The 15,282-nt window shown below is 41.0% G+C and overlaps 1 protein-coding gene across 3 annotated transcripts in view; it reads left to right on the forward strand.

Annotated features, from left to right (window-relative positions):
- Positions 1-15,282, forward strand: part of ASCC1 (activating signal cointegrator 1 complex subunit 1) — an 80,427-nt gene that overhangs the window by 39,740 nt on the left and 25,405 nt on the right. For all 3 annotated transcript variants that reach the window (XM_006212861.4, XM_072971346.1, XM_031682273.2), the window contains exon 8: positions 14,562-14,686. In XM_006212861.4, coding sequence (XP_006212923.1) covers positions 14,562-14,686 — 125 coding nt within the window. The remainder of the gene's footprint in view (positions 1-14,561; positions 14,687-15,282) is intronic.

Here is a 15,282-nt window from a genome sequence, read left to right on the forward strand (position 1 = left end):
GTTCTTTCAAGCAAAAATAGTGTTCTATGGACAAAGAGGCTAGTTCAGCTCTAAATCTAACAAGCTCACAAGTGCTTTTCCTCCAGATAGCCATCTATTTCCATATCCAGCCCAACTGTTTTATATATATTGCCAACTTCATCACACAGAGTATTAAAAACACATGTATTCAAGGGCCGAGATTTAATAAAAATTGATCATCTTAATTAATCATATTCATTAAGGATAAATGAAATTGGCTTTTAAAATTTTTTAAACTGGATGTATAGTGAAAAATTTACTACTGCTAGTACAGTCTGCTGTTACTGCCTTCATTTGTGTTAAGGCCAACAGTTTTACCTGCTATTGCTTTTGTATCATCAATGCAAATGTCATTACAGCGAGAAAGGCAAATAATATCATGTAACTATTATAAAAATAGTTTTGATTTCATGGACCTCTAAAAGAGTCTCAGGGACCTCCAGAGGTCCACAGACCAGACTGTGAGGATCTCTGATCTAAGTAAGATTTTATTTCCAGCCTTTACGTTTACGTGGTTTCCAAGGAGATTATGACTATCTTTTGTTTAGCACTTACTACTCTTGCCTGGCATTGTGCTTAATTGTATCATCTCTGTTTTATCTTCACAGCATCTGTGTAAGATAGATACTCTTATGCCCATTTTTTAGATCAAGGAGGTTCAGAGAGCTTAAGTAACATGACCGAGGAACACATAGATAGCAAAACCCTGCTCTGAAGCCCTGTGCCTTAAGGGTTTTCAGTGTGCGTATGCTTCGTTGAGTAGTGTAGACTGTGTTCCAATTCTTATTCCTAGAGTAAAATGGAATCTTGTGACCTATTTTTTTTTTTTTGGAAAGTGGTGAAATTCCCATAACATCAATTCACCTATTTTAACCGTTTTAAAGTATATAATTCAGTAGCAGTACATACATTGAAACATTGTGCACTGTCACCACTGTCTAGTTCCAGAACATTTTTATCACCCCAAAAGGAAATCCCATACCCATCAAGCAGTCACTCTCCATTTCTCTCTACCCTGATACTTTCCTCTGCCCAGCCACTGGCAACCACTGTTCTACTCTCCCTATGGATTTGCCTTTTCTCTATTTTTCCTATAAGTGGAACCATACGATATGTGGCCTTTTGTGTCTGGCTTCTTTCACTCAGCATGTTTCCAGGTTTCTCCATATTGTAATGTATGTCAATACTCTTTTTTATGGCTGAATCATATTCCATTGTATGGCGATACCACATTTTGTTTATCTATTCATCACTTGATGGACATTTGGGTTTTTTCCACCTTGTGGCTGTTGTGAATAGAGTTGTTTTCGATTCTTTGGGGGCTGACTCACTTTTAAAATGTATTAAAGCCACTTTTTTTTATTTCCTTGATAAATCTCATAATTTTATAGGACATCATAGCCATTCAGCCTGACCTCTGTTGTTCCCTTAGTCTCTGTTACTAGACTTACTTAATTTTTGTTTGTACTAGTTTAAACCTTACTTTGTTGTAAAACTAAAATCGGTGATAGCCTATAGTCATGCAATTAACATAAAGCTACATGGAAATTTTACATGGGATTACAGTGTCTGATTAATAAAACAGTGAATTTTTCCTAATCTGGGGCTTCAAGTCTGTTTTAACATGCATATGCCGTAGAAGCCACAGTTTTGATTTACCCTATTGGTGGCCCCAGGGAGGAAAAGTGTGGTCATTAGGAGAGGGTGACAAAGTCATCACCTTGAGTGTTTCCATTGGATATGTTTAATAGCTAGACCCTTTATTCTATAGAAGGTCTTTCAACTGTAGAGAATAATTGATTTTTGAAATTAGAAGAAAAATAAGAGCCATAGAAGACAGATGTCTTTGGAAGACAGTGCTCAGACATACTTTATATCCTCATTTACAAAAAGATAAGAGCTCAGAAAATGAATACATCCTTTATTTCTCCACAGATCCAGCCCTTACACATTTTGCACACTTCCTATTGTCAGAGTCTTATAAGTTGAAAAGTCTTGTGAAATACTGACTGAAGGCACTAATAGATCAACCAAGAACATTTTAAAATAATTCTCATCTCTCTTAATGCTCTGTTTTCTCTTTTCCCATTTCTCCTCCACAAGAAGAGACACGTTTATATTACTTCCAAAAGATTTATAAATTCCCCTCCCCATATCTGCAGTGGCTAAGGGACTTGTACACTTTTTATTTAATTCAGTGTTGAAACTATTTGAATGTCTATGTGCAAAATATTTTGCTAGGCCATGTAAATTGATGCAGAATCGAGTAAGATATGGCCCTGTTTTTAAGGCACATTCAATCATTTATGTTTCTTTATGATGGGGGAGAGGCCATGTTGTAATAAGAACACACTCAACATTTTTTGTGTGATTTCATATATTTTAAATCAAAGATTCCCTTAAAATGTTTGACTGTGGAGTGCCTGACCTTTAAAAGGGTGGAACCACTTAGATCAGATTTTTCCTCTAGAAGCAGAGCTGGGACAGTGTAGCTACACTTATCAGTGCTTCCTTGGGTTTGGTAAAGCCTGTCTGGGTGAGGGATTTGCATTCAACCTTTTTATTCCTTACTTAGTAGTCAGCTGTTGCTAAGGCTTAAGCATTGAACTCAGTGAATGCAGTGGCCATTTTATTCTGTCTGTTACTCTCGCAGGCCTCTACCCTTGCCCCTCTCAGAAGAATGGCTTCCTCACATTATCCTGAGAACATGAAACCAACTCAGCTTCCTTCCTTTTTCCCTCACAGTCTACCTGTTTTCATCACGCCCACCCCACTCTTTCTAAAGAATGGCATAAATTCTCTCTGATGAGACTAATCTCTTTACTTATTCTCAGGACCCCATCCCTTATGATCTCCTCAAAGACCTGGCACCATTGGTTATTCCCCCCTGCAAGGCATTTCCAGTCCCCTTTCCGTCAGACAGTTTTCAGGCACCCAGAATGAGAGGTGCAGTGGACCCTAGGGCTTCTCTTGTATGGAGGGGCAGATGTCAGGAACTAGAGCACATGAGCGTGAGGGCTGTGATTGAGATTCTAGGGGATTCAAGGAAGGCTTCAGAGAGGAGGTGTCTTTGCTGAATAAGGAGTTTGCAGGCTGAGGGAGTAGCATGTTAGGAAAAGGGAATAAACACAAGTGCAGATCTAGAGACACTGTTATTTACCATGTAAAAGGAAGTTTGATTTTCATTTGGTCATTTGTTTATTCAACAAAACTTTATTAAATGCCTTCTGTGTGCCAGGCACTGTGCTAGACTGTGAATTAAGAATGGTGAGTAAAACCAGACACCCAGTTATTGCCCCCAAGTAGTTTACAGGCTAGTGGAGAAAACAGCCGTTAACAAATAACACATAAATATATCATCACAAAGTGTGATAAATGCAAAGTGGGGAAAAATGGTGCCCTTTTAAAGACGAAATATGGCAATTTAGACTGTGTAAGGCAGTGTTAAGGGAAGCCTCCCTGAGGAATTGATGGTGAATTGAGACCTGAAGGAGTGGGAGTTTGTCAGCAAAGGAAGTTCTAGGCAAAAGAAAATGCAGATTAAAAACCCTGTGGCAGGAAAAAGCCTAGCAAATTCCAGGCATGGATGAAGCATAGTGAGGGAGAGGTAGGGTGACCTGAGATGGCCACGTGAAGAGATCAGAGAGGCCTGGATTGAGGCAGTAGCAGTAGATGAGAGAAAAAAGAATAAATACAAGCAGAATAGATAAAAGAAACCCATATCAAGATAAATCAAGATAAATAAACAGAACTGCAGAACACTAGAGAAGAAGTCACCTACGAAGAATTGACATTTATAAGGACAGTGGATTTTTAGTATCAACAATAGAAGCCAAAAGACAGCAAGACCATTTTCTAGAGAAAATAACTCATCCTGGAATTGTTTATTCAGAAAAAAAAAATCTTTAAAGAGCAAAGGTAAAATAAAAACTTTTTGTGTCTAAACAAATACTGTCTTTCCTTCTTGCTATCCTTTTTCTCAAGTCTACTTGATTCTTGGAGGCAGGGAAGTATGGCATTCACTACAGAGTGTTATATAATAAAAACAGATTATAAAACAATTCATAAATATACATTCACTTTTTTCCCCTCACAAGTGGGAAGAGAGAGCAAGAGAGAAGTAAATCAGTTAATATGAATAAACATCTTATCAGTGGTTATTTCTGGATAGAAAGTAATTTTTTTCTTGTAGTATATCTATAACATTTTTTAAAGAAACAATGCTGGTGAAGCAGGCAAATGTTATACCTGTTCAGGCACACTTAGTATGCTTGGTCAGATCAGGGTCAGTAGGAATGAAGATGTGCTTGTATGTGGTGAAATTATGGTGGCCCTGACTCTGTTTAGTTGTAAAGCCTGTGCTCATGTTGGTGCAGAAAAAGGAGGTTAAGAATAATTGGAGACCAACTACTCTTTTGAGAAGTTTGGTGACAAGAAGATGAGAGAGGTGTAGTTAGAGTTAAATTCCACAACTGTGTAGCCCAGCATCACTGTACCATCTTCCTCTCACAGCCACGCTGCTTTCTTTTGTATTGTTTTCTCTCATAAAATTAAAGCCTTCCAGACGGGTAAAGTGAAAATTAAATGGCTTCCTTTCCCCCTGCCCTGACTCTCCCCACGTCCTTTCCCAGTAGATGGTAAGCAGAGCAAAGAGACAGTGCTGAAAGTCATTGTCTCCGCATACTGTTTTATACAGGCAGGATCACATCATTCCTGTTGTTCCATACTTTGTTCTTTTTGTGAAATATAACCCGGACATTACTTTTATGTCAGTGTGTATAGAGATCCTATGATCTACTATCTACATCAACCTTTCCAAGCCTTATCCTATATACAGTAGGACTTCCTTGCTAAAAAATTTCCCGTCATTTCACATCATCTTTTGAATTAGTTCATATTCTTCAGTCTAGCACTCAAGATCTTCCAGGATGAAACCGATTTAATACTTCAGTTTGATCCTCCTGTGTCGTGGACTTGCCCAAGCCCCAGTTAGTCTCACTGCTTGTTGATGATCTTTGTGTCTTTGTTAATATTGTTTCTTGTGACTAAAATTTCTTTCATGTTATTCCTCAACTTTTTGTGTCCAAATGCTATCTTTCCTTCTTGCTATCCTTTCTTTTTCTTTTTCTCAAGTAGACGAGGATTCTTGGAGGCAGGGAATATGTCTGTTCAGCATCATCTATCCAGTGGCTTTGTAATTCATGGCTCATAGTCAGTGTTCAGTGAATGTTTGTTTACCTAAGTCATTTACTTATTCAGCTGATTTACAAAGATGAATACAATTAGCTGCCTTTCCTAAGCCCATCCTCCTAGTAGCCTGTTCTGATCTCAACCCTGCTGTAATGTCTTCCACCTTTAAATAATCAAAGCCCCTTATAATTGCTGTGTCATTACCGAAGTCCTCTTTATAGTTATTTTAAGACATTGTAAACTCCTTAAGAATAAGAACTATGTTTGCTTAGTTTTTAATTCTTTTAGTGACCAGTATAATGCCTGTATACACTAAGCACTCAGGAAACATTCATTAGATAGAACAAAGTTAAACTGTGAGACAAAAACCCAAACAAAAGCCTGGTATTTGCACTTTCTGGAGTTAGTGATCATTCTGCAGTACAACTACATGTCTGCAATGATGGCTCTGGAACGCTTGAGCTTTTTAGCACATACAGGCCTTTAAACTAAGAGCTCAGATTTAAGGCATTAGTAATTAGCTTCTGTTTTCAAACCCAAACTACTATCTGAATGATAAAGCTGCTTAAGAATAATTTATTTTCCTCATAGCAACCTTATATTTTTTTTTAATTTTTATTTTTTTTAACATTTTTTATTGAGTAATAGTCATTTTACAATGTTGTGTCAAATTCTAGTGTAGAGCACAATTTTTCAGTTATACATGAACATATATGTATATATATTCATTGTCACATTCTTTTTTTCGCTATGAGATGCCACAAGATCTTGTACATATGTGCTATACAGTATAATCTTGTTCATCTATTCTGCATTTTAAAATCCCAGTCTGTCCCTTCCCATCCTCTGCTCCCTTGGCAACCACAAGTTTGTATTCTATGTCTGTAAGTCTGTTTCTGTTTTGTATTTATGTTTTGTTTTGTTTTGTTTTGTTTTAGATTCCTCATGTGAGTGATCTCATGTGGTATTTTTCGTTCTCTTTCTGGCTTACTTCACTTAGAGTGACATTCTCCAGGAACATCCATGTTGCTGCAAATGGCGTTATGTTGTCAGTTTTTATGGCTGAATAGTATTCCATTGTATAAATATACCACATCTTCTTTATCCAGTCATCTGTTGATGGACATTTAGGCTGTTTCCATGTCTTGACTATTGTAAATAGTGCTGCTATGAACGTTGGGGTGCAGGTGTCATTTTGGAGTAGGGCTCCTTCTGGGTATATGCCCAGGAGTGGGATTCCTGGGTCATATGGTAAGTCTATTCCTAGGCTTTTGAGGAATCTCCGTACTGTTTTCCATGGTGGCTTTCCTTGCTTCCCTCTCCCACTCTTAATGATTTAGATGTCTTCTTTTACAATTTTGTGTTTATTCTTTTTGTAATTCATAGCAGTTATCTCCTTTCCAGTTATGAGTTTCTCATTTTTGTAGCATCCTGCTTCTTTTCTATTTAAAGTAGACTTGTCAGTATTTCTTTCAGCATGGGTTTAGTATTGCTAAACTCTCCTAGTTTTTGCTTGTCTGTGAAGTTCTTTATCTCTCCTTCTCTTCTAAAGGATGACCTTGCTGGATAGAGTATCCTAGGCTGCATCTTTTTTTCATTCAGGACTTTGAATATATCTTGCCACTCCCTTCTGACCTGTAGTGTTTGTATAGAGAAATCAGCTGAGAGCCTTATGAGGGTTCCCTTGTAACTCACTCTTTGTTTTTCTCTTGCTGCCTTTAGGATCATTTCTTTATCCTTGACTCTGGCCATCTTGATTATGATGTGTCTTGGTGTGGGTCTGTTTGGGTTCTTCCTGTTTGGGACCCTCTGAACCTCCTGTACTTGGATCTGATTCTTTCTTTAGGTTTGGGAAGTTTTCAGTCATGATTTCTTCAAATACCTTTTCAATTCCCTTTGTTCTTTCTTCCCCTTCTGGAACCCCTATTATGCGTAGATTGGCACGCTTTATATTATCCCATAGGTCCTTTATATTGTTTTCATTGTTTTTTATTTGTTTTTCTCTCAGCTGTTCTGATTGGGTGCTTTCTATTGTCCTATCTTCTAGGTCACTTACTTGTTCCTCTGGATTATCTCGCCTTCTTTGTACAGAGTTTAGGTCAGCTCTCTGTAGCTTCTATTTCATTTTTGACATATTTTATATATCTAAACACTATTTCTTTTAGTTCCTTCAGTACTTTGATCACCCTTTTTTGAAATCTTGATCTAGTAGGCCATCAATGTCTATTTCCTTGATCGTGCTTTCAGGGGATTTCTCTTGATCTTTTAATTGGGAGTGGTTCCTCTGCTTCTTCATATTGCTCATATCTCTCTGGCACTGTGGCTTAAGGAGTATCAGTTATCTAGTTCTCCTGGAGATGGTGTGCACTTAATGATTTTATTGAGAAGTCTTTGTGTCTTCACCCTGTTACACGAACTCAGCTTGCTGTTTCCAGAGGCCCTCTGTTGGTGCCCTCGTCTGTGCTGCTCCCAGTGGCTGTCAGCTAGGAGATCACGCCCCCTCCCGACACTGGGTCAGGTGCTGAGCTCTTATCTTGTGGGCGGGCGGGTCACTCCCCCTCCCAATGCTGAAGTCAGATGCTGCACTCTCAGATGCTGTGCTCAGGTGAGGCAGGTGGGTGGATCGCGCCCCCTCCCAGCACCGTGGTCAAGTGCTGTGTTCCTGCCAGGAAGGTGGGTTGCCACCCGCCCTCTCCCAGTGCCAGTTGCTCTGCTGCTCTGTGCAGCTGCCCACTACGCCCCAGGTCTGCGCTCCATAGGCGGGCTCGGGGAAGACCGCAGAATGGCCCTGCCCCTGCTCCTGCTCCGTGCCAAATCTCACTTCTTGTTTGTCTTGGAGGTGCGAGTTCTCTGAGGTGCCAGGGCAGAAAGATCCTGTCTGCCTTGGGCTGTAAACAAGTCTCAGTCCTGCCTAGGGGGTTGCAGAGCAACTGGGTGTGGATTTAGGTCTCGGCCCAGCCCCTGCCGGGGCACTGCACACAGAGGAGATGGCGGCTGTGACTGCACCTTGCCTGTCTTCTGATGAGAAACGTCAGTAATGGCAGCGCAGGTCTGAGGAGACAAAGGCTACGGTGCCCCTCCCCTCAGGGCACACCAGCCGTTTGCTTTGCTTTTTTCTCAGTTTATGGGGGACCGAGGTTGTTCTGCTATGTATCCCCTCCCAGCCACGGCACACAGCACCCTGCAGTCCCCTGGGGCTGCCTCAGTGCAGCCGCCCCAGTCCTCCGCCTGGCTTGGGCGGCCTGTCCCGGTCCCAGCTGTCGGCTCGTGTCTTGGGCTGGGTGTCTTGGGGACCCATTATGCCCGTTTAACTCAGTTCTGTGAGTCAAGGGGTGCTTGGGGCAGATTGGAGCCTTGGAGGCTCCCCCTCTGTCCCACTGGCCTCTCCATTGGGGAAGGGAGACCCAGCAAATGAGCACCAGTCCTCATTTGCTGCTCCCTCCCCACGGGACCCGTCCCGCACTGTTTTGCTTTTTCTTCTTTCTATTTTCCTTTTCTCCTACCAGATTTTTGGCGTCTCTATCTTTCGAAGAGGGCAATGTTCTGTCAGAGTTCAGCAGGTGCTCTGGTTGGCTGAGTAGGTCCGTAGATGTGAGTTTTGGTGTATTTGTGGGAGAGGGTGAGCTACAAGTGTCCTTCTACTCCACCATCTTGCTTCTGTCTATATAGCAATCGTATATGATTTTTAATTCACTTATGAGATGTAAAGGTATAGAGAAGCTTTGTGACTCATTCATAATCAAACAGGAAAGGATCAATGAAGTAAGAATTGAAAGACTATACTGTTAGAAATATAATGACATATTGTCAAATGTGTATCTGTGACATCAGCCTGAAATTTGTGATTGTACCTAAGCACTCTTATGTTCTCTTGATAGAACTCCAAAGATTTGTCATTTTTTAATGCTTCAAATCATATATTATTCGCCCTTTTATTTAGATCATTGATCAAAATAATTTTCAAGATTTTTTTGTTTTTAATTTTGTTATTTATTGAAGTGTAGTTGATTTACAATGTTAGTTTCAGGTGTACAGCAAAGCAATTCAGATATAGATATAGATAGGATTCTTTTCCATTATATGTTGTTATAAGAAATTGAATATAGTTCCCTGTGGTATATAGTAAGTCCTTGTTGTTTATCTATTTTATTTATAGTAATGTGTATCTGTTAATCTCAAACGCCTAATTTATCCCTCCCCTGCACTTTCCCCTTTGGTAACCATACTTTGTTTTCTATGTCTGTGAGTCTGTTTTTGGTTTGTAAATAAGATTTGTGTTATTTTTTTTTAAGATTCCACATATAAGTGATATCACATAATATTCATCTTTCTCTATCTGACTTATTTCACTTAATATGATGATCTCTAGGTCCATCCATGTTGCTGCAAATGGCATTATTTCATTCTTTTTTGTGGCTGAGTAATATTCCATGGTATATATATTCCACATCTTTATCCAGTCATCTGTTGCAGAGATTTGTCATATGATAAATTCATGCATATATACTTCCAACAACTCTTCATTGAGCACTGATGATACGTCAGTTAGGCATTAACTTAGATGCCAGAATAAGGCAGTGAGTAAGATAAAGAGCCAGCTTCCTGGAGTGCACAGTGAATTGATAGCAGCAGAACTGGGTGCCAGGAGACTTGGATTCTTGACCCTTTGCCCTGAGTTGGAGCAACTCAACTTGTCTGTTTTTTGTTTTCTCTTGGGTAAAATTAGCAGCTTAGAATAGAACATTTTAAAAGACTTCAGTCCCTTTAAAGTTCTAAGTCTGTAAATTGGGCAGAAATCTTAATTTTCCAGAAGGACAAAGATGGAGACTGGACGCTTTCATTCTTCTGTTTAGTTTCCTTCCTCTAGTGCTACTTGCTCCTTGTTTCTCTATAACTTAGCTCCCACCCACTTTTTCTTTAAGAGAGGAGGTGGAAAAGTGTGGCATCATTCTGTTGTGATTTGAAATGGAGGTGCATTTTGTATCAGCCCTTCCTGTCTCCTTTGAGATCTTGTTCTGTTGATTCCCTCTGTTGGCTAAAGTTTCATCTTCCTTCTCTGTTGGATAGTTTCTTGTTGTCAGCATGCATTTTCAACTCTTTCTCATTGAAAACGAACGCAAACAACCTGCCCTCAACTCTGTATCTAATTACCAAGGCAGTTAGTTTCTTCCCTTCCTTCCACATTTCTTGAGTTTATGTGCATGTGTCCCCTCCTCATCTCTCTGGCCTCTCCCTTGGGCCTCTGTAATAAGGCTTCTGTCATCAACCTGCCAGCGAAACTGCTCTGGCAAAGGTCTCTGATGACATACTGATTGTGAGAAATAAGTGGGCATATGTTGCTTCTTTTCTTACTTTACTTTCCTATAGCATAATATTATATTGATTATTCCTTTTTAACCCCTTGTAATTCTTTCAGCCTTTCTGAAATCTTCCTTTTCTTGTTCCTCATCTTTATGGATTGTGCTTGCTGATTCCTTCTCTGCCCCATACATGGGAGTGTCGCATAGGGCTCTGTCCTTAGCTCTCTTCTCGGCTTGCTCTCAATCCCCCTCCCTCCATGACTGCATTTATCCCATGCTTTTAAATTTTATTTGATTATTATTTTTTAGTAGAAGTACTGGGGATTCAATGCAGGCCCTCATGCATGCTAAGCACACACTCTACCACTGAGCTCTCCCTGCCCCCTCATCCCATGCTTTTACACTGATGACTCCCAAATCTGTGTCGTTTGCCCAGATTTTTCTCTTGATCTTCAGGCTTGTATTTCCATCTCTTTCCTGGACATGTCCCATTTGATATCCAATGTGACACATGCAAAAGCAGACCCTCTCCCTCTCCATAATCCCCCACCTTGGTTGGTGACCCACCTGGTCGTTTAAGGCAGGCTCTTCCTCTGCTCCAGCACTGTCATATCTGAGAGCACCAGCTTCTCTCTCACAAGCTCTGTTGAATCCATTCCCTTGTCTTGGTTCTCACTGCCCCTGTCAAAGTTTAGATCTTCATACCTTTCTCCTTTAGAGCGTGGTCCTTAAATCATGTCCTCTGAAGCCAGACTGCATGGGTGTTCATTTTGGATCTACCACTTATTTGTTCATTCTTTTTTGAGGGAGGAGGGGTAATTAGTTTTATTTATTTAATGGAAATGCTGAGGATTGAAACCAGGACCTCATGCATGGTAGGCATGCAGTCTACCACTGAGCTATACCTACGCCCCAGATCTACCACTTATTCATTATTTGACAGTTGGTCAAGTTTTATAACTTCTCTGTGCCTCAGTTTCCTTATTGGTAAAATAGGGATAGTAATTTATCGTGAGGATTAAACGGTTTAACAGAAAGTGCTTAGAATTAATGCCTGACACGTGGTGTTTGTTATTATTTCTTCTGTTGGTACTGTCAGTGCCACTTAGCTGACCTCAGTACTGCTGGTCTCCTCCCCTTCTAAAGCATTTCCCCTCTGCCACAGAGTCAGCTTCACAAATGGTTATCTGACCACATCATTCCCCTTTTAAAAATTTCTGTGGCTTCCCATGGTCCAACCACTACTTACATCCAGCTCATCTCCACTGCCCCTTTCCTCTCAGTCCGTGTTACAGCTGTATTAAATAAATGGTGGTTTTCCAGATAAGCTGTGGTCTTGCATGCCTTGACATCTTTGCACATTATTTCTTCTGCTTGAAGTGTCCTTCCTTCCCTGGTTTTATCTGCAGATCTTTAATGATCCTTCAGGACTGTGTTTATTTTTTACATTCATGAGTTCTCACTCTTTAATCAGTCAAATCTGTCAGTTAACCAATCACAGCCAGTAGTTACACAAAGCCAAGTATAATGGTGCTCTGGCAGATATAAGACAAATATAATATGCTCTTGAGGAGCAGACAGTCTAGTAGAGGAACAAGACACAAACCTGAACATTAATGGACTATCCCTGAGAAGGCTAAGTAGAACCCAGGTACTAGGGTAGCATTTCAGAGAAGGGCAAAATCACTCCTCCTAGATATGGGGGATTTGGGTGTGTTGGGGGAGTTAGAAGGGCTTCATGGAAAAGTGGGATTTGAATTGAGCCTGGAAGGATGATAACATCTGCATAGGTGGAGGGAAGAGGGAGCAGAGGATGTGGGACCCAGGTAACAGCAGACACAGAGGCAGCAGCTGGCAGGTTGCTAAGTGGAGGAAGCCTGGCGGGAAAATGTGCATGTTGAGGAGTGCGAGGTCATGAGGCTGCCCCAGCAGGTGCTGTGTCAGGCAGCGGGGAGTCTCTGGGGTCTCCAGATCAGGGAGCATCCTGAGGAACTGTATGTTGTGATATTCTATCCCATGCCAAGCATACTGAGGCAAAAGGAAAACTCAGTTGTATTTTGATCTGTCTTCATTCAAAATTTTGGCATTTTGTTCATCAGGATTTTTTTTTGCATTGATTTTGAAATACTGCATTAAAACATCATTTATCTTGATTACTGCGGTTTTTGGCACCCCCTTAAACTTTGTGACTGGGGTAAGTGCCTCACTTGCCTCACTCTGGTCCCAGCCTTGTGATGTATTTCTGAAGGTAAGTGGTGAGAATATGGGTATTTATTTTATTATTATTAATTATAGCTGTAAATATTCTCTGGTTAGTAGACAGTATTTAATAACAACAATTAAAATAAAAAGTTAGAATTTTAAGAAGGTTAATTTGAACTTTGGAGCCTGAAAAACATGAAAGGGAAAAGAGTCCTTTGTGCTTATGACTCAATCACTAGGGGAAGATAACTCTTGCTGCAGCATATGCAGTACAAGCAGAAAAAGGTTGTTTTGCCCACGTCTAAGTGGGTGAAAGATAACTGAAGGGTGGAGGTACCAGAGGCTGCTGTCCGTGTGGAGGTAGGCCTTGAGCAACTCAGCTGCTGTGACCAGAGTGACTCTGCCCCATGGCTTTAGGCAGCCTCCCACACATGGGCCACACAGGGTGGGCTTAGCCCACATCTCACGTAAAACAGACCCATCCGGCCCTGCTCAAGGAGAAACCTCTTACCGGGTCACAGTGTTTTTCCACAGGCTGTGGCCCAGGAAGTGGTAGAAGGTTCACAAACTCTATAAATATCTCAGGGCCACTTGCGTCTGGGAAAAGAGCCAGTGTGTGACACAAAGAGTATTACTAGTACGTACCCGTAGTGTCAACTCCAAAAAATATGAAATCTCTTGTTCATTAGTACAGTGGTGATGACTGAAAGATTATTTTGAACCAGAGGAGTCAGTGTGCAGCACAAATCTCAAAAAAGATGACGGGAAAGGTTGAAAGGAGCAGGCTGCTCCCTGCACTGATCACCAAGTGCCCTACTCTGTCATTTGATGCAACCTTCCCATTAGCACCAGTATTCAGCGGGGACTTCTCCAAGCTCAGGGTGGACATTCGTGCACAATATTTAAAAGCCACAGAGTGAACGTCCCCACCAGATGAGTGGGTGGTCACAGAAGATGGCTGCTTCCTGAGGCCCAGGACCAAGATCTGCTCCACCACACCCTTGCTGGAATAAATGACCCCTCTCATTGGCACAGCTGACAAAGTTCTTTGCCAGAATAGAAGGAGAGATAAAGAGTTTTTCAGACAAACAAAAAACTGAAAGAATTCATCACTACTAGAATGGCCTTACAAGAAGTGTTCAAGAGAGTTCTTTAAGCTGTTGATCAGAACACCTGAACAGAATTCTTGTGCAAGAATTGTTTCTGATGGAGGTACTGTAATGAGCAGCCATCATCAAAATAGAAGAAACCCCCTGCAGAACCCCTAGTGCTTAGAGTCAACTGGAGTCCATATTGGTGCATCAGTCATGTAGCCCATGGATTTCCCTACAGTTGTCTTCATTGGAGCTACATTGCTGCCTTGTTGAACACTGGTGCCATGTCCAGGGCTACTGTGATCTTCACAGTGCATGTGTCTTAGAGTCAAGCCAGGCCTCACTCAATCCTGACAGAAACACATCAACCACAGTAGCTTTTGGGTCTGTGACTGAATGAACCAATAAAGCACTTGCTTTTAGGCAGCTCTCTGTTGAGCCTGGCTTCTTGTACCCAGTTTCCAAGATGGTAACTTTTCGTGTTCCTTCAAGACCTTGTTTAAGCCTCCTATGAAAACCTGGTCCCTCCAAGTCTATTTGATCACTCCCTTAATACTGGCCATGATGTTGTACAGTTGTTCTGGGTCTGATGTCTGCACAAAGCTGTGAACTTCGTGGTGGTGGGGACTGCAGCCTATTTTCTTCCTTGTACAGTGATTGGCTCAGAGCAGATGCTCCATAAATGTTGTTGAATTAGTAATCACGGTTCAGGAATTTATTAAGATTTCTGCACGTCTTTCTTCAATTTCTCTAGGCTGCAGGAATTGGTTGATCGGGTGCTGGAACGTTTTCAGGCATCTGGACTAATAGTGAAAGAGTGGAACAGTGTGAAACTCCATGCTACAGTCATGAATACTCTATTCAGGAAAGACCCCAACGGTAAGTCCTCCATAGAAGTGCAGCACAGTTTGTGATCAACAAGACTTGAAGAGATTCCTGGGATTGGAATGGAATGAACTATCAAAGAATCACTGACATGTCTTCGTTTTTAGATCCGTTAGCTTGTTTTGATGGGCACAATGGAAGTGGACAGGGACATACCTAGCATGGAACTGTAGCATTCTAAATCTTTTGTTTGTGTCACACATAGGGTTGCCAGATTTAGCAAATAAAAATACAGGATGCCCAAGTAAATTATAGGTGAAAATAATTATTTTAGTATAAGTATGCCCCATGAAATACATTGTCTTTTTTTTGAAAACAAGAAAGAAGATTAACTAGTAAAAGTAAATGTTAGAGCAGTAATTCTCAGCTAGGGTGAATTTTGCCTCCCGGAGGGCATTTGGATTGTCTGGAGACACTTTTGTTTGTCACAGCTAAGGGGCTGGGAGTGGGTTGCTACTGGCATCCAGTGGGTAGAGGTCAGGAATGCTGTTTAACCCTCTGCAGTGTACAGGACAGACCCAGAAGTCAATAGCGCCAAGGTGTTCGTTCCCTTGTGAATCTAAGCCCTCAAAACCTTTTTTTCTCCCCTC

The sequence above is a fragment of the Vicugna pacos genome, chromosome 11 (genome assembly GCF_048564905.1).
Source record: "Vicugna pacos chromosome 11, VicPac4, whole genome shotgun sequence".
Taxonomy (NCBI): domain Eukaryota; kingdom Metazoa; phylum Chordata; class Mammalia; order Artiodactyla; family Camelidae; genus Vicugna; species Vicugna pacos.